At 38.6% G+C, this 13,657-nt stretch overlaps 1 protein-coding gene across 1 annotated transcript in view; it reads right to left on the bottom strand.

The window, feature by feature from the left end:
• The window catches only part of CRYBG3 (crystallin beta-gamma domain containing 3), a 76,764-nt gene that overhangs the window by 24,318 nt on the left and 38,789 nt on the right, over positions 1-13,657 (bottom strand). The window contains exons 7-12 of the mRNA XM_035895974.1: positions 11,482-11,621; positions 10,038-10,152; positions 9,039-9,074; positions 7,802-7,935; positions 5,797-5,923; positions 1,045-1,187 (exon numbers count right to left, since the gene is read on the bottom strand). Of these exons, the coding sequence (XP_035751867.1) occupies positions 1,045-1,187; positions 5,797-5,923; positions 7,802-7,935; positions 9,039-9,074; positions 10,038-10,152; positions 11,482-11,621 (695 nt within the window). The remainder of the gene's footprint in view (positions 1-1,044; positions 1,188-5,796; positions 5,924-7,801; positions 7,936-9,038; positions 9,075-10,037; positions 10,153-11,481; positions 11,622-13,657) is intronic.

The following is a 13,657-nucleotide window of genomic DNA, read 5'->3' as shown; positions in this document are numbered from 1 at the left end:
TACCTGCCCTAAGTCTGAAGCTTTTTTTAGTCTCCCTTAATGGGAGATTAAATGATCCCTACCACCATCACTATTAAGGTAGGCATGACAATGTTAATACTGCACTTTTAAAACTACTATTAAAGTCTGGAATTTTGACCCACATGATTCCACAGTGCTCTTTTCTCATAACGTATTTTATGTTTTAGCACTTGATATCATTCTTCATGTACAGTACCACTCCCTTGCCTGTAACAGCCTACTCTATCATTCCGATAGAGTTGGTAGCTCCTCTGCTTATCCTTCCTGTGAATCTCTGGGGTATCTGCTATATCAGAGCTGTTATTTCATGCTAAGCATCCTAGTTCCCCCATACTTTTTTAGACTTCTAGAACTTTTAAATTTTGTCCTTGCTCCATCAGTTAATACTACATATTTCCATCAACAGACATTGCAGACAGTCTAATTTACCTTCCTTATTTATTGCAATTGCGCTGATTGTTTTCCTCATGAACTTCACATACACACACTGAAAGTTAGCCAAGTCCACCCTGTAGGCTGTGTCAGCTTGAACCAGGAGCTCTTCCACACATGCTGGTTTAATCCCCTGCACTTAGTTTAAATAGTTCTCTAAAACATATTTTAATTTTCAGTGCCAGCAGCCTGACTTTATTATGAATAAGACACAGCTCATCCCTTCTGTACAGGCTCCACCTGTCCCAAAAGGTATCCCAGTTCTTAACATGCTTAAAATGCTTCTTCTGTATTACTGCCAAAGCTCCTGTATTATGAAACTACACTCTGTGTGACCTCTGGAGGGACATCACAAGCTTACTTTAGTAACAAGAATGCCCAGATCCAAATCAAGGTGTAGGCATGAGATTTAGAGAAAATTAGGATTTTTTTTTTTTCTTGCATTTACCAAGGAAACTGAAAGAAACATTGTTCTCCCCCAAATGTTTACCACCTGTACCACGTGAAGTATATTCTGTCAAAAGATGTATCCAATCCGAACTGTGCACAAAAATACTTCACACTTCAATACATATATTTCAGAAGACTTACACTCCGCTTCTCACAAGAATCGACTTCGTCTCTGGGCCAAATCCAGCCTGCTCCAGATCAGGGATTTCTTCATTGATGATGTCCAACGCTTTCCCATCTTCATCATCAGACTGAAACAGTGCCACTGATGACTCTATGAAATCCTAAGAGGCAGCACAGGAGTTAGAAGACAGGCTGTCACAGCTCAGTGACACTTCACAACACAAAACATTTTAGAAAAGAGTTGTAGCCTAAAAGACAGAGTTTTATAAAGCAGTGAAGGGACTTATGTCCCTTGTGTGGATCTTTACAGGATGTTTTGGCATTGAAGTGCCTAGCTGGAAGCCTGACAATCCGATATTGCCTTCAGTGGTTTCTACTGAAGAGAGGAAGAACCTGCTGCCCCTGAGCACCATCCCTTCCTCTACGAGGATGACTGAGAGTGCAAAGATGCCTGCGTGGGAAAGAGAAGGGCTGGGGATTTAGCACTGATCTTCCAACAGCTTCATGAATGACTACTCCAAGCATTACTGTGACTGTAGTCTTACTTCAAGTTCTCCTTCCTCATCCCTTCCCAGCAACAAGGCAATAATATGGAGAGGAAAAGACTGGGCAAGATCCCCGTTCCAGCATAAGGGGTTTGTAGTTTTTGGATACATCTACTGTATGACTAATCACTATAGCTATAAAATAAATCCTGCGTGACACTGTCATGTTTTCTCTTATATAGCCGTGTGACATTGCTTTATGCTTTCAGCTAGCATAGTTGCTTGACCAGATTACTTGCACAGCTTCAGACTATTTGAATTTGGGTTTCAAATCTCCAACTTTTTAACCACCTAGCAATTTTAAGCACACAGTTCAGTCACTGCTTGGGAAAATGGAAAACAACAACCCATTCACTTTATTCCTTTAACTTTTAACAAAAAGCGTGAACTCAATTCAGTTTCAGTGTTTCTGAAACATTCAGCAATGTTATAAGTTGAAAATAAGTAAGTCTTGCAAACAAGAGAAAAGGCTATCAAGCAAGTACAGGAGCTGACACAGATTCACAAACATATGAGGACACCAAACACAGGAATTATTACACGAAATACTTGCTGCTGTAGCACTTACAAGCTACCAACCAGAGAGCGTATGCTGAAGGCTACACTGAGAAAACAAAGACTTAAAACAATCAAAAAATACTTAGAAATTAAGGCCAGGCCAAGCATGCAGCCAGATTCATCTGGTCGGGTGAACCTGATCAAACAAGCTCCTTAGAGGACACCATGCCTTTCTACAGGATTCAGTCACAATGAATAATGAAAACCAATTTTAGAACGATGTGGCTCAACCTCTCTGTATTGTTCACAGGACACTAAGAAGTGTCGGAACAAATTCTGTAGTAAAACTGGTTTTCCTACTATGTTGACCATCTCCTTCTTTCATTTGTTTAAAAAGTTGCAACTACTTCAGTTATACACTAGAAATTAAAGTGCCAGGTCTGGCAAAATCATCATGAACAACTGCAGCTTCAGGCTGCTTTTTAGAAAAGAAAAAAAAAAAACCCAAACCCAAACTAGTGTGGTTTTAGTGCAAATGAAAACCAGCTACTCTTAACAGTCCTAAAGCAAGGACTTTGGAAGAGTTCCTGAAAAGCCACGTAGATCCAATCTGCATGTAAATTTATTTGACTAAATTTAAAATACTCAAATATATCCACAATTGTAATTACATTTAAAACATGTTTCAAATTCAGCCATCATTTTTTCCTCTCTAGATTTTCACTACAGCTTCTCTTACAATAAGCAGTAGGAGAAATACTTAAAACCGGACTTTCAGACTGAGGCAAATCACTTTAGACTTGAAAACATTAGCGTGAAAGCTCCAAAGGCGACATACTCTGCTTCACTGAAAGAGACTCAGAAACTTTGCTCTTTCCCCAATCAGGACAGCCACCAGCAAACCCCAGCTTCACAGCTTCTCTCATTTGACACTGTGGAAAAGAAGCAAATGCAACTGTCCCCCAAACCAGCACACAGTACAAACTGCTGCCTGCCCTCAGGAGCAAGACCTGTATTTGACTTCAGAGTGTCCAATACAGACGCTGATAACACAGCTGGCAGTACGCTGGAAAATACAATTCTACGAGTCCTTTCTACCTCTGCTTTCAAAACACTCCCCAAATCCCCACATCAGAGCTTACGACCATTGACAGCAGAAATATTTAAAACAGACAAAAACTGAAAGCTCTTGCAGTATCCCTACATGCACGTACTTCTTCGCCAGTGGGTGGGGAGGGGTGACTTGCAACAATCCCTCTTTTGTGTGCCATGCCTAAACTTTCTGATTTGTCAGGAAATCAAATTCATGCCTCAGCTCAACTGCAGTCACTGGTATGTGTACAGAAACATGGGCTGGATTTTCCTAGCACTAATAAGCTCTAGTGGAACCTGCCGTGTTGAGCGCCGTGGCGCAGGAACATCTGAATAGCTTTGCATAGAACTAAGCCACACTGACAGAGCCGGTAGTGACACAGGCTAATGAGGCACGCCGTACCCAGCCTGGCTCTCTGCGGAGCCCTTTACGTGCTTCTGTACCACGCTCCCTGCTTTGGGAGCGTGGCACAAAGACATTTGGTCTGACTCTGCCTGAAGCTGACTCAGGTACACAAGGCTTATTAGCTTCAGCTTCATGCCGTGTGAGCCAGGCTAAAATGTTTTCAGGTCTGGACTGGCCTTAAAGCCAACACAGGCAAGGTCATCTGGTGTCACGCCCGAGCAAGAGAAAAGAAGTCTAGCTGGATTGGCCCCTAGAGAGGACCACATCGCTGAGTGCATATACAGGGCAGGGCCAGTGCCCAGCCCCACTCCCTAAGCTGACCATGAATACTGCAACTCGTCTACATTTCGCAAAATCCTTAATCTTCTACAGAGACTCTAATTCATCTGACTGAAACAGAATTTCTAGGGGAGAGCAATAAAGATTTGATATCTAGGAACACCCCCATGGCGTCCGAGACCATTGCAACCTGGACCGCACTCCTCCTGACAGAATTTTTGAGATTACAGAATAGAGCTAGTATGTTCACTGTAGCTTTGGATTTTTGCCCAGGTCCCCTTAGAAAACAAGAGTTTGGTACTAAAATGTTTTTAAAATCCTGACCTTAAGCATCGTATACAAAGTCACAAAGGGAGCATATGGCGAGCCTGAACGCTGACCTATATATTGCACATCAGAGGCAGGCGGTCAATCTGTTGGTTAAGCCAAACAACAAAACGCCAGTGCCATTTGTCATTTTATTGGCAACTAGCTCATTGCCTTTATTTATGCTACAATTTGAGGAAAAGAATTACTTACACTTCTATTATCATTACATATATATTGTTAGATATTTTTACGCTGATTTGAATGATATATGTTGATATGTAAGTGCGAACGATACATGTTTTTAAAATGGTAATGACTTGAGCATCCTGACTGTTCTAGGCGCAAGTCAAATTAAATACATGCTTATACATGGAAGGTCATGCCTGCTAGGCATGTTCAAGATTTTAAGCTTGTAATTATGTCCTTTGCCAAGAGAAAGACTTAAAAAGATCAATGTAAGTTAGTCAAGTATTCTATGTATAGCTTGAAAAGAAAGAAAAACTAAGATTAGTCAGTAATTGAATAGAATTCTGCACATTCAAAATAAGGATTTAGAAGAAAATTCCTGCCTGTTTTTCTCAGAAACCTGAAAATAAATTATTTAGAGGACACTTTCCTTCAATTCAGTTTATTTTCCTATCTTTATTTTAAGTTATATGATAAATTCTGATTATAAATATAGCTTTTCCTAGGTGCCTTTCATAAAAATCAAAACCGTAAATTGTGAATTTAAGCATGGCCTTTTTGGTTTCACATTAACTTTTTTTTTCCTTTTTTTAAAATAATGACTATTGAGACAACGACTTTGCTCTAAATGTCGATCTTCTAACTTCACAGAATTCCTGGCTCAGGAATATCACATCTCCTCAGATGAGATGAGTAATCTGAGTATACAAGACTGAGTAATCTCAGAGTGAACAATCTAATTCTCAAGAGGACCCACTCTTCACAGCTGTATTTAAAGCTCACAGAGTTCCTATTATAATTTAAAAATCCTCAAACCCCTAAACAGACAAAAAAAACCCCAAACCAAAGGAAACGATAAAGAAGTTCTAATCCCGTGTTTCCCCACCACTGAAAAGCCTAACTTTGCTTTCAATACTGGACTCTGATACAGTTTTTATTATTATTTCATCTTTGTCCCCACTAAACACATATTAGTAGCAGGGATTTTTTTCACCATGATTATTTTTGCTGCCAAAATTTTCTGGCACAAAAATCACAGAGACAGCGGGTAATACTGTTTTAAGGTTTGCAACAGCTGCTGTGTTGAAAAGCTATTTTTATTTTAATAAAGAACTACACTGTACACTTATGCATGTTAAACTTTTAAGAAAAATCTGTTCTAGAGATTCAAACAGTTTGAAGCGCAGAAGTGCAATACTTGGAAAATCTGACAGGTAGACAAGGAATCCTGCACGATACATTCTTTGTATGAACTTTACAAAGGCTATTTAGAACCTGCTTCTGCTTTACAATGTATAGAGTGCAGTCTAACTTTCAGCAAGTAGGAAAAGAATGAGAGTGAACTTGGGCAAAAAATGACTTAACAAAAGACAGCTGTACCATATACAAAGAATAACCTTCCTTTTTATGTATAGAACTGTACATAATTTGTGTGGAATTCATAAAAGTACTTACAGCCTGAAGGAACCGGAAAGACAGGAGGACACTGTCAGTTCCCCCCCATGAGTGTCTGTCTTGATAATCTCCCTCCTCCAGCAAGTACTGACGGCCTTTGTAGCTTTCCTTATCATAAGCAACCCATCTACAGCAACCACACAACAAAAGAAGGAGAAATAACTAAAAGCAAAACAACTGCACACATGATTTTCCATAGCAAATAAAAGGGGAAGAAAACATCCCAAGAACACTAAAACGAGTATCACAGACTCAGCTAAGAAACAAGGCAATGCTTGTCTGAAATCACAACAGACACCCATGAAGTGTTCTTTGTGGATCAAGATCCCACCATGTGATTCTTTCTCCAACAACAGTTTATTTGTGGGCTTCTCCATGTGCCTCCTCTCAGTCAGCCATATTCCCAATGCCAGTATTCTCAGAGGCTAGTACACATCTAGTGGCCAAAACACAGTAAGCCACCATTTGTAAGTGATAAAAACTCAGAGGCTAGTACACATCTAGTGGCCAAAACACCATTTGTAAGTGATAAAAAACAAGCAGTGGATCTCTTCAGTGTATTAATAAATAACAAGATTCCACCTTTGCTGGAGCTGGTGACAAAATTAGTGGATTTCAGCAGAACAAAATTTCACCCGCTTATGTTGTTTCCTGCTCTAATCTAAAAACTTATATATGAATAGACAAGTGAATTGAAGATATACAATATATTGCATGTGGAATATGTTTTAGCACTAAGGGAATAAAACTTTTTAAAGTACTTTGAACAAATAGATAATGCTCGATTAATAGAAGGCATTTCCACATCAACTTTGGAAGCTCTAATGGATCTTAATTTGAAAAAGTTCTTCCCTCTCCTCCTTTCTTGTAAGCATTTCTCTCATCAAAAATCCCTTGTAAGTATTGGAACTGCTGTACAAATTCTGACGGCACTGAAATTTGGCATGCAGGGATAGCTTTACTTTTAGTGCCATTTGGTTTACATTAACTCAGCTGTTTAAGTTACCAGTAAAAAAAAAAAAAAAAAACCTGCCACAACAGACAGAAGAACGATTTGTAATAATTTGAGGCTTCCCAGATAGCAAATACAGAACATATTTATGAGTAGATTATTTGAATATTCACAATTACATTTATTTTTAATTTAGTGCTTGTAAGATTCTGACAACAGCCTGAAGGGATGTATACGATTGAATCTTTAGATTGAAGTATTAGCATTGAAATCCCCTAAGAAAAAAAAAAAAACTTTCTGAAAACTGATTGCTAAGCTCTTTGGCAGAAGCAACCATCCTGCATGCTTTCAAATCAGTCCTGTCCTATCCTGTTGGGTCTTGGGAGAGGCTGAAAGAACAATAAGTGGGGTTGGTAACTCTCTAGAATAGCTGGTGCTGAGCCTACCTCATGAGCAGTCCACTGAAGGACTCTGTAACACAGCCCTTTTTGTGTGTGTGTGTGTGTATGACAGACAGAGGGGCAGGGCAACACAGAACCAATCAGAGGCCTCAGTGAACAAAAATAAGGGTAGATTCTTAATTCCAGATAACATGCAACAGGTGGCAAAGGAAAACCATTACAGCAATAAAACAGTTAATAGACTTCAGAGGCATTAAAATGTCAAATTGAAGACCGACCACACCTACCCAAGGTCATTTCAGTAAATTAAGTAGAGACTATCAGAACTATAAAGCAATATAAATTAAAGCTCTGTGTGAATGCTGTCATTAAAGAACAAAGTGGACTAGTTTATTGGCATCCAAATGGTAAACACTGACTTCACACGTCTCACACACTTACTTTTATCTTCCTATATTCCCTTCGATAGGTAAGCCATATGGAGAGGTGGTTTTATCCAAGGCTGATAATTGACAAAAGAAATATATGTTCCTTTCTTCTCAAAATATTTTACCAGTGAGAGATTCTAATCACCCCTTAGTTAGCACTGCTTAGCATTTAGTTACAATTTACTATTTTAAAGTAAATAAATATAGAAGTGAAATATACTTACACTCCACCAATTACACGTATTGATCCAATTTCCTGAAACTGCTCTTCACAACCAAACACAGCTGGGACAGAACTGATGTTTTCTGAAAACTCTTTGGACCATCCTCCAAAATGGGTTTTCTCATATATTATTATCTAGAAGACATGATGTTGAACAATGCCTTGAGTATTGCCGGAATAGTAATTTGAAGTTTGGGGGGGTGTACTGCTACAGTACGTACACCTTTTTCCCCCCTCCAGCAAGCCATCACTATTAAGAGAATTCAGGGTTGCATTCCTCAGCCCTTCTGATTCTTGAGTGCCCTGGAAGCTGAAGAGACCCTATGTAGATTTAGATAGGCCTGTCAGGATATTTGCAGACATTTCCACAGAAGGATACTTATTCATACAATTCTATACGCATAAATGCACTCCACAGCTATACGAATGAGATTTAATCCTGTAACCCTGTGCCTGGGCAGTGTATATTAGCCTGCACTGAATCCTACCTGGTCACAGCTAGACACACTGAGCTTAACCCTTCAAAAGTAGACAAGAGGTCTTTCTCTGTACTTTGCTGAAGTTATTCCAGTGACTGTGGTTAACGCCTCCTTGAAGGTCCTCATCTGCCGAATCACACATATCAGCTATTAATAGTATTAATATTTATCGCAATATTTATTAGAAAAACGCCTCAGTCTTGCATGTAGTCATATAATTAAAAGTTACTTAAAGCATTAGCATTTTTGTGGAGAACTAGAAAAAGGAAGGAAAAGGAGCAATAACTCTGGGTTAGCTTTCTGCTCTTCAAATCACAGAAGTGTCATAGTCTCACTCACAACTCTTGTATTGTGATCGGGAATCGGAAGGAAGGGTCGTATTCCTGCCCCCTTCCTCCCCTCCCCCTTCCTTTTTTGCTAAACTTGGTATATTAAATGGGAAAATCTCTCCTGATCCCTTTCCATTACAGTGACTGATGTGTCAGTCAGGAAAAATAATTTTATTTTGTAAAAGCTTTACAATTCCTCTGTAGCAAATTCACATTCTCCTAATATGTAAAAAACAAACTACTACTACTTTTACATCTTATGAGACCCTAGTAAGAAAGTGGACTGGACAGCATTAGTGAATTTTTCTTCAGCCACAAACACTGAATACTTAATGAAACATTACATACCCAACAAAAGGAAAACAGCTCAAATAAAGGCTTTATATTTCCAGTATGCTCATATTTTATTCCCAGTGTCCTCAGTGCTTACCTTGACATTCATTGGCATTTGTACCTTTAGTCCACCCTAAAAAAAGAGGGGGGGGTGGGGAAAAAAAGGTATTTATATAAAACTTAAAATTATACTTTGACACATATTTTATAGTACTATCAGAGCATAAGTATTTGCGATTATATCCACCATTTTCAGTGTTGGCCAAATCAAACACTAGTTTAAACCCTCTGATAATTCATAAAGGCCAGGGATGCTATAAACCTGACCTACAAACAAATCAGTGTGTTGACAAGCCTGTGGGGGTCCAAGCAATTTAAAAATACTCCTTCATTGTCTATTAGCAATCTAAAGCAAATACTTATTATGAGTTTTTAAACTAATTTATACTGAACATTTTTTTTAAATTAACTTTTAAAACTTTGTTGTATTTAATTCAAGTTTTTCAAGCACAAATGACAGAACACTAAGAAACTACAAACACCAAAGAGAGAGAAAATACAGGCTGACATATTCTCATATTTAGATCTACATTCTATCAAAACAAAAATTAGCTGCACTTCCCAAGATTTTTGTGCAATGTGTGGCACAGGAATACTACTGGGTAGTAAACTCCTCACCTGGTCTTCCACTCCCAGTAGACTCTAGCTGTACCATTAAAAAAAAAAATAAAATCAACAACTTCTGAAAAGATTTTTTAGTTAATAAATTTCTGTTGGCTGCAATACAATTAAGAGCCTTTCAGTTCTGTCTTATTTGATCTCTACTAAACAACAGCAGGTTTCCAGGAAGATGTCCTAGTGAATCCCTCGAACCAAGTGGTCTTACTTAGGCAGATGCAGAAGCCCAGCAAGCCGTGGCGACCGCCATGCCATTACAATGCTGCAAAGGCACCGTGGCATGAGACGTGTGTTATGCGTATAAGGATTAACCCTGAAATGATGTTAGAACCTAAGTTATATTTAGATCAAAACCTGCAGGGGAGCAACAATAGGAAAAGGAAGGCACAAACTTATTAGGTAATTGTGAAGTCCTCACCATTTTTAAGGGACGCAGAGATTTTACATCTGCTGAAGGAATTTCAGATGGTGAATTGCATTCTTCCAAAACCTTCATCTCTCCCTTGTAATTAAAGTCTGAATAAGCAAGCCATCTATAACAATAAGGATAAAGGACTGTTTAATCTCATTAGATAGATTACAGATACAAAGATCTTACTAAAATTATTCTCCTTTTTGTACTCATAAGAGCTAGACAATGTGTTTTAGATACGGCCAGCACATCAAAATGAAGTTATATTTAAATATACTGGCAACATCAATGCTAAGGAGATCTCAGATACTTTTTCTCAGTCCAAGCTAAACATAAATGAAAGAGAAGAAAATTACCCATTTGTTCACTTACTTTAAGAAGCCAGTTGTTACACTAGGAGTATACAAAACCAATGTCAGTACTGAGGATGAGACACTTGCATCAAATTTTACCTAGGACTGTCACCTTAGGAATTAAAAGGCTTCTAACATCAATCCCACTTGTTTTTTTTTTCAGTGGAAGTTATTAAAATATGATGATGTACAACACTCCTTTGGAAAGCAGGTTATTGTAGTTTTGACATGAAGATTAAAAATGCTGAGACTCCTTCAGACTGTTTTAAATGAAAAAGAAACCTGAATGTAGAAGTTGGACACAGGGTTAATAGACCAAATAAGGAATGGAGGAAGAGGCATTAAGCCATATGGAAAATTATTTTCTTAAAACTACACACACAGACCATAAGCAGCTATACTAAGTTCTATCAAAACTAAGACAAGACTGTTTTTAATTCCTTCACCACCTCAAGCTTCACAGACATATTGCAAGATTATGGGAAGGAAGGCTTGGCTCACATGGAAAGCCAGACTCAAGACTCTTCTAACAGAATAGCTAGTGTCATTCCGCAACAATTTATGAGAAGAGGCACAGAACTCCCAAACTTCAGGAACTGTGGAGCATTGGCCATTTACCCAGGAAACAGACTATTCTGCTCAGTACAGGAAAAGCTGGGCTACCAAGGGGCCTGTATCATATTGCATCACCTCTCTCCAGAAAGTCAGGATATGGCCATAGCCTGAGAAATGCTTGGATGATGTAGTATACGTTTTCTGGTATTCAGCCACAGTGTTATAACATATTATATAGTTATATAGGGAGACAGTATCTATTCTCCAAAGAACTAAAAGCTAATTATAGCTGATCTGCTGCTTCTATTTATAAAGCTACTCAAAGATGGAATTATAGAGGACTTCTGCCAACAACTAGAGGAAAAATGCCTTCAAAAATTTGGTTCCACTACTAGGAGTCCACATAGCACAACACTGAATATCTATTGTATGTTAACTGAGTTGTAGCAAAACCCCCCAAATATTATTCCTATCACTGACTTTCATCCCATGATGATACTCCCCTGCCTGCTGGCAAAATGCTATTAACATTCAGTACTCACACTCCTGATTTGACTCTTATATAAGGGTTTTTGTCAACATCCAGTTCTTCTAAATTGGCAGCTGCATTCTGTATGCAGATAGGAAGTCCCTCTGTGCCACCAGCTGCCAGGCAGAACTCTACCTCTGGAACGCCACAGTCCTGCGGAAACAAATCAAAGGGTGAGGCTTATTCACACTTGCAGAGTCTGCCCCATTGCAGTGGGGGAAGGACCAGTAACGTTTCCTTCTAACCTAACTCCAGGCTTTGTATGATGGAAGAGTTTTAGTTTTTTTAAATGAAGACTGGAATTTTTAGAAAAGCTAAGGGAAGTAAATTTCCAGCTCCCACTAAACTTCAAAGAAGAACTACGCATTTATGGCTGCTGGGCTACTTTCAAAAAGCTCAGTTTAAATATTCTCCAGGTAAAGAAGAACCATGCAAACCATGCATATAATACTGCTGACTTTTTTTTTTTTTAATGACAGTGCTTCCATAACACACATGTAGATACATATGATACATGCATAGCTAAAACTTTCTAGAAATGTCTACTACATTCCTGCCTCCCTCCTTCAGTGATAATTAGGTTCTGTAACATATCCAACTACAGTTTCAAGCCATATGAGTCCAATTTTTTGTCATGCTAAATAACCTACAGCATTTTAGACAAAGAACAGTACCAGAAAATATTGGTTAAGTAGCCACTTCAGCAATTTTCCTGCTAGGACAGAGTGACAACCTCTGTTACCTTACTAAAGGTTTTCTACTGACAGATACCATGCTGGAGAACAACTTCTTGAACATATGATCTTCTCTAGAATTTGCAGGGATTTTATTGAATCGCCCTAATTTCATAATATTTATATAAAATGCATTGCCGATACTTTCTTTCCCAACATTCAAACACATTGTGAATCAATGAGGATCTTCTATAAGGCCCCACTTCAGCATTGCATTACAGAAGAGTCGTCCTGTTACAGTGAAAGGCGACTTGTGCTTACAGAGTTTGCTCAGCTGTAGCTGGAAACCTTCAGTTCTCAGTGATAACTTCACAGCACCCTTCCCCTTATCCTCCTGACCCACAGGCCTGTTTGCATTAGGCCAAAGGGCTTGGACAGCATCAAGAGACCCTGAAAGTCCTAAACATGACTGGAGGAAGATGCCCCTTGCATGTGCACTAGAGCAGAGGGATGAGAAGCTGTCCCTGAGGGTGCCCTCAGAGAAGCACCTGGTTATGGGATTTGTGGAGGACCCAGGCAGGGTCACATTATGACAGAGATCCCACATGGCCTGCAGCTTTTGCCAGACCAGAAAAGCAAGACACAAGGGCTTGCAGAGAAACCCAGCAACAGGGTACAAAAGGTTTTAAAATTACAGCACCTCATCTCATGACAACACCTGCCTGCTCTCCTTTTTCACATAGGTTTTGAGTGGAGCTTTCAAACGATGGAGTAACATCCCACCTAGAAGCACACCTCTTCTTTGTTAGCAAAGTTCTTTCAGTAGTTATTTAACTGTGAGCAATAAACGTGGCAATTATAATAGATGGACTCCAGGATATTATTTCACTTTCCTCTGAGACCTGGAGTTAACACAGTATACTGTTTTGGCAAATCTCCCTCATGCACAATGATGTTTCCTCTGTAAAACAATGCAAACCTTGCAAACAATGCACACTATTTGTTTTCAGAACAAAACCTGCAATACCAGAATCTTTATTTTCAGATGACCGAAAGCAGAAAGACTAAGAAAAAAGAATTTCTAGTACAATGTTACTTTATGGCAAAGTGCTAAGGAATACTATTCCTCAATTCTAAGTGTATTGCTAGACAAGTTTAAAAAAAAGTCTCTTCATAGTTTTCACATGTATATGAATCTTATTAAATCACAGTTAAGAAATATTTGCAGTTTGTTTTTTTTTTTCTAATAATACAAGATATGGCTGAAATCTGTGAATCCAACAATAAAGCTCGATATGTAAAATCAGAAGTTGCACTTGTAAGCATTCCACAAATAATGATGCTAGACTCTTAATGGTTTCAGATAAATTCTGAAGCAAAGTACCTACAAGTCTAGACAAGTGGCAAAATAAAGTATCTTTGCCTGCAGGCTCAGACAGAATATGAGACGGAGTATGTTTAATTTTAATTCAGTAGGAGTTTTTTGTTTTGTTTTTTTTTTTCATTTGAAGATTG

This window comes from Egretta garzetta, unplaced genomic scaffold, assembly GCF_000687185.1.
Source record: "Egretta garzetta isolate BGI_Z169 unplaced genomic scaffold, ASM68718v1 scaffold516, whole genome shotgun sequence".
NCBI classification, from domain to species: Eukaryota; Metazoa; Chordata; class Aves; order Pelecaniformes; family Ardeidae; genus Egretta; species Egretta garzetta.
This window is presented reverse-complemented; position numbering and strand designations above follow the sequence as displayed.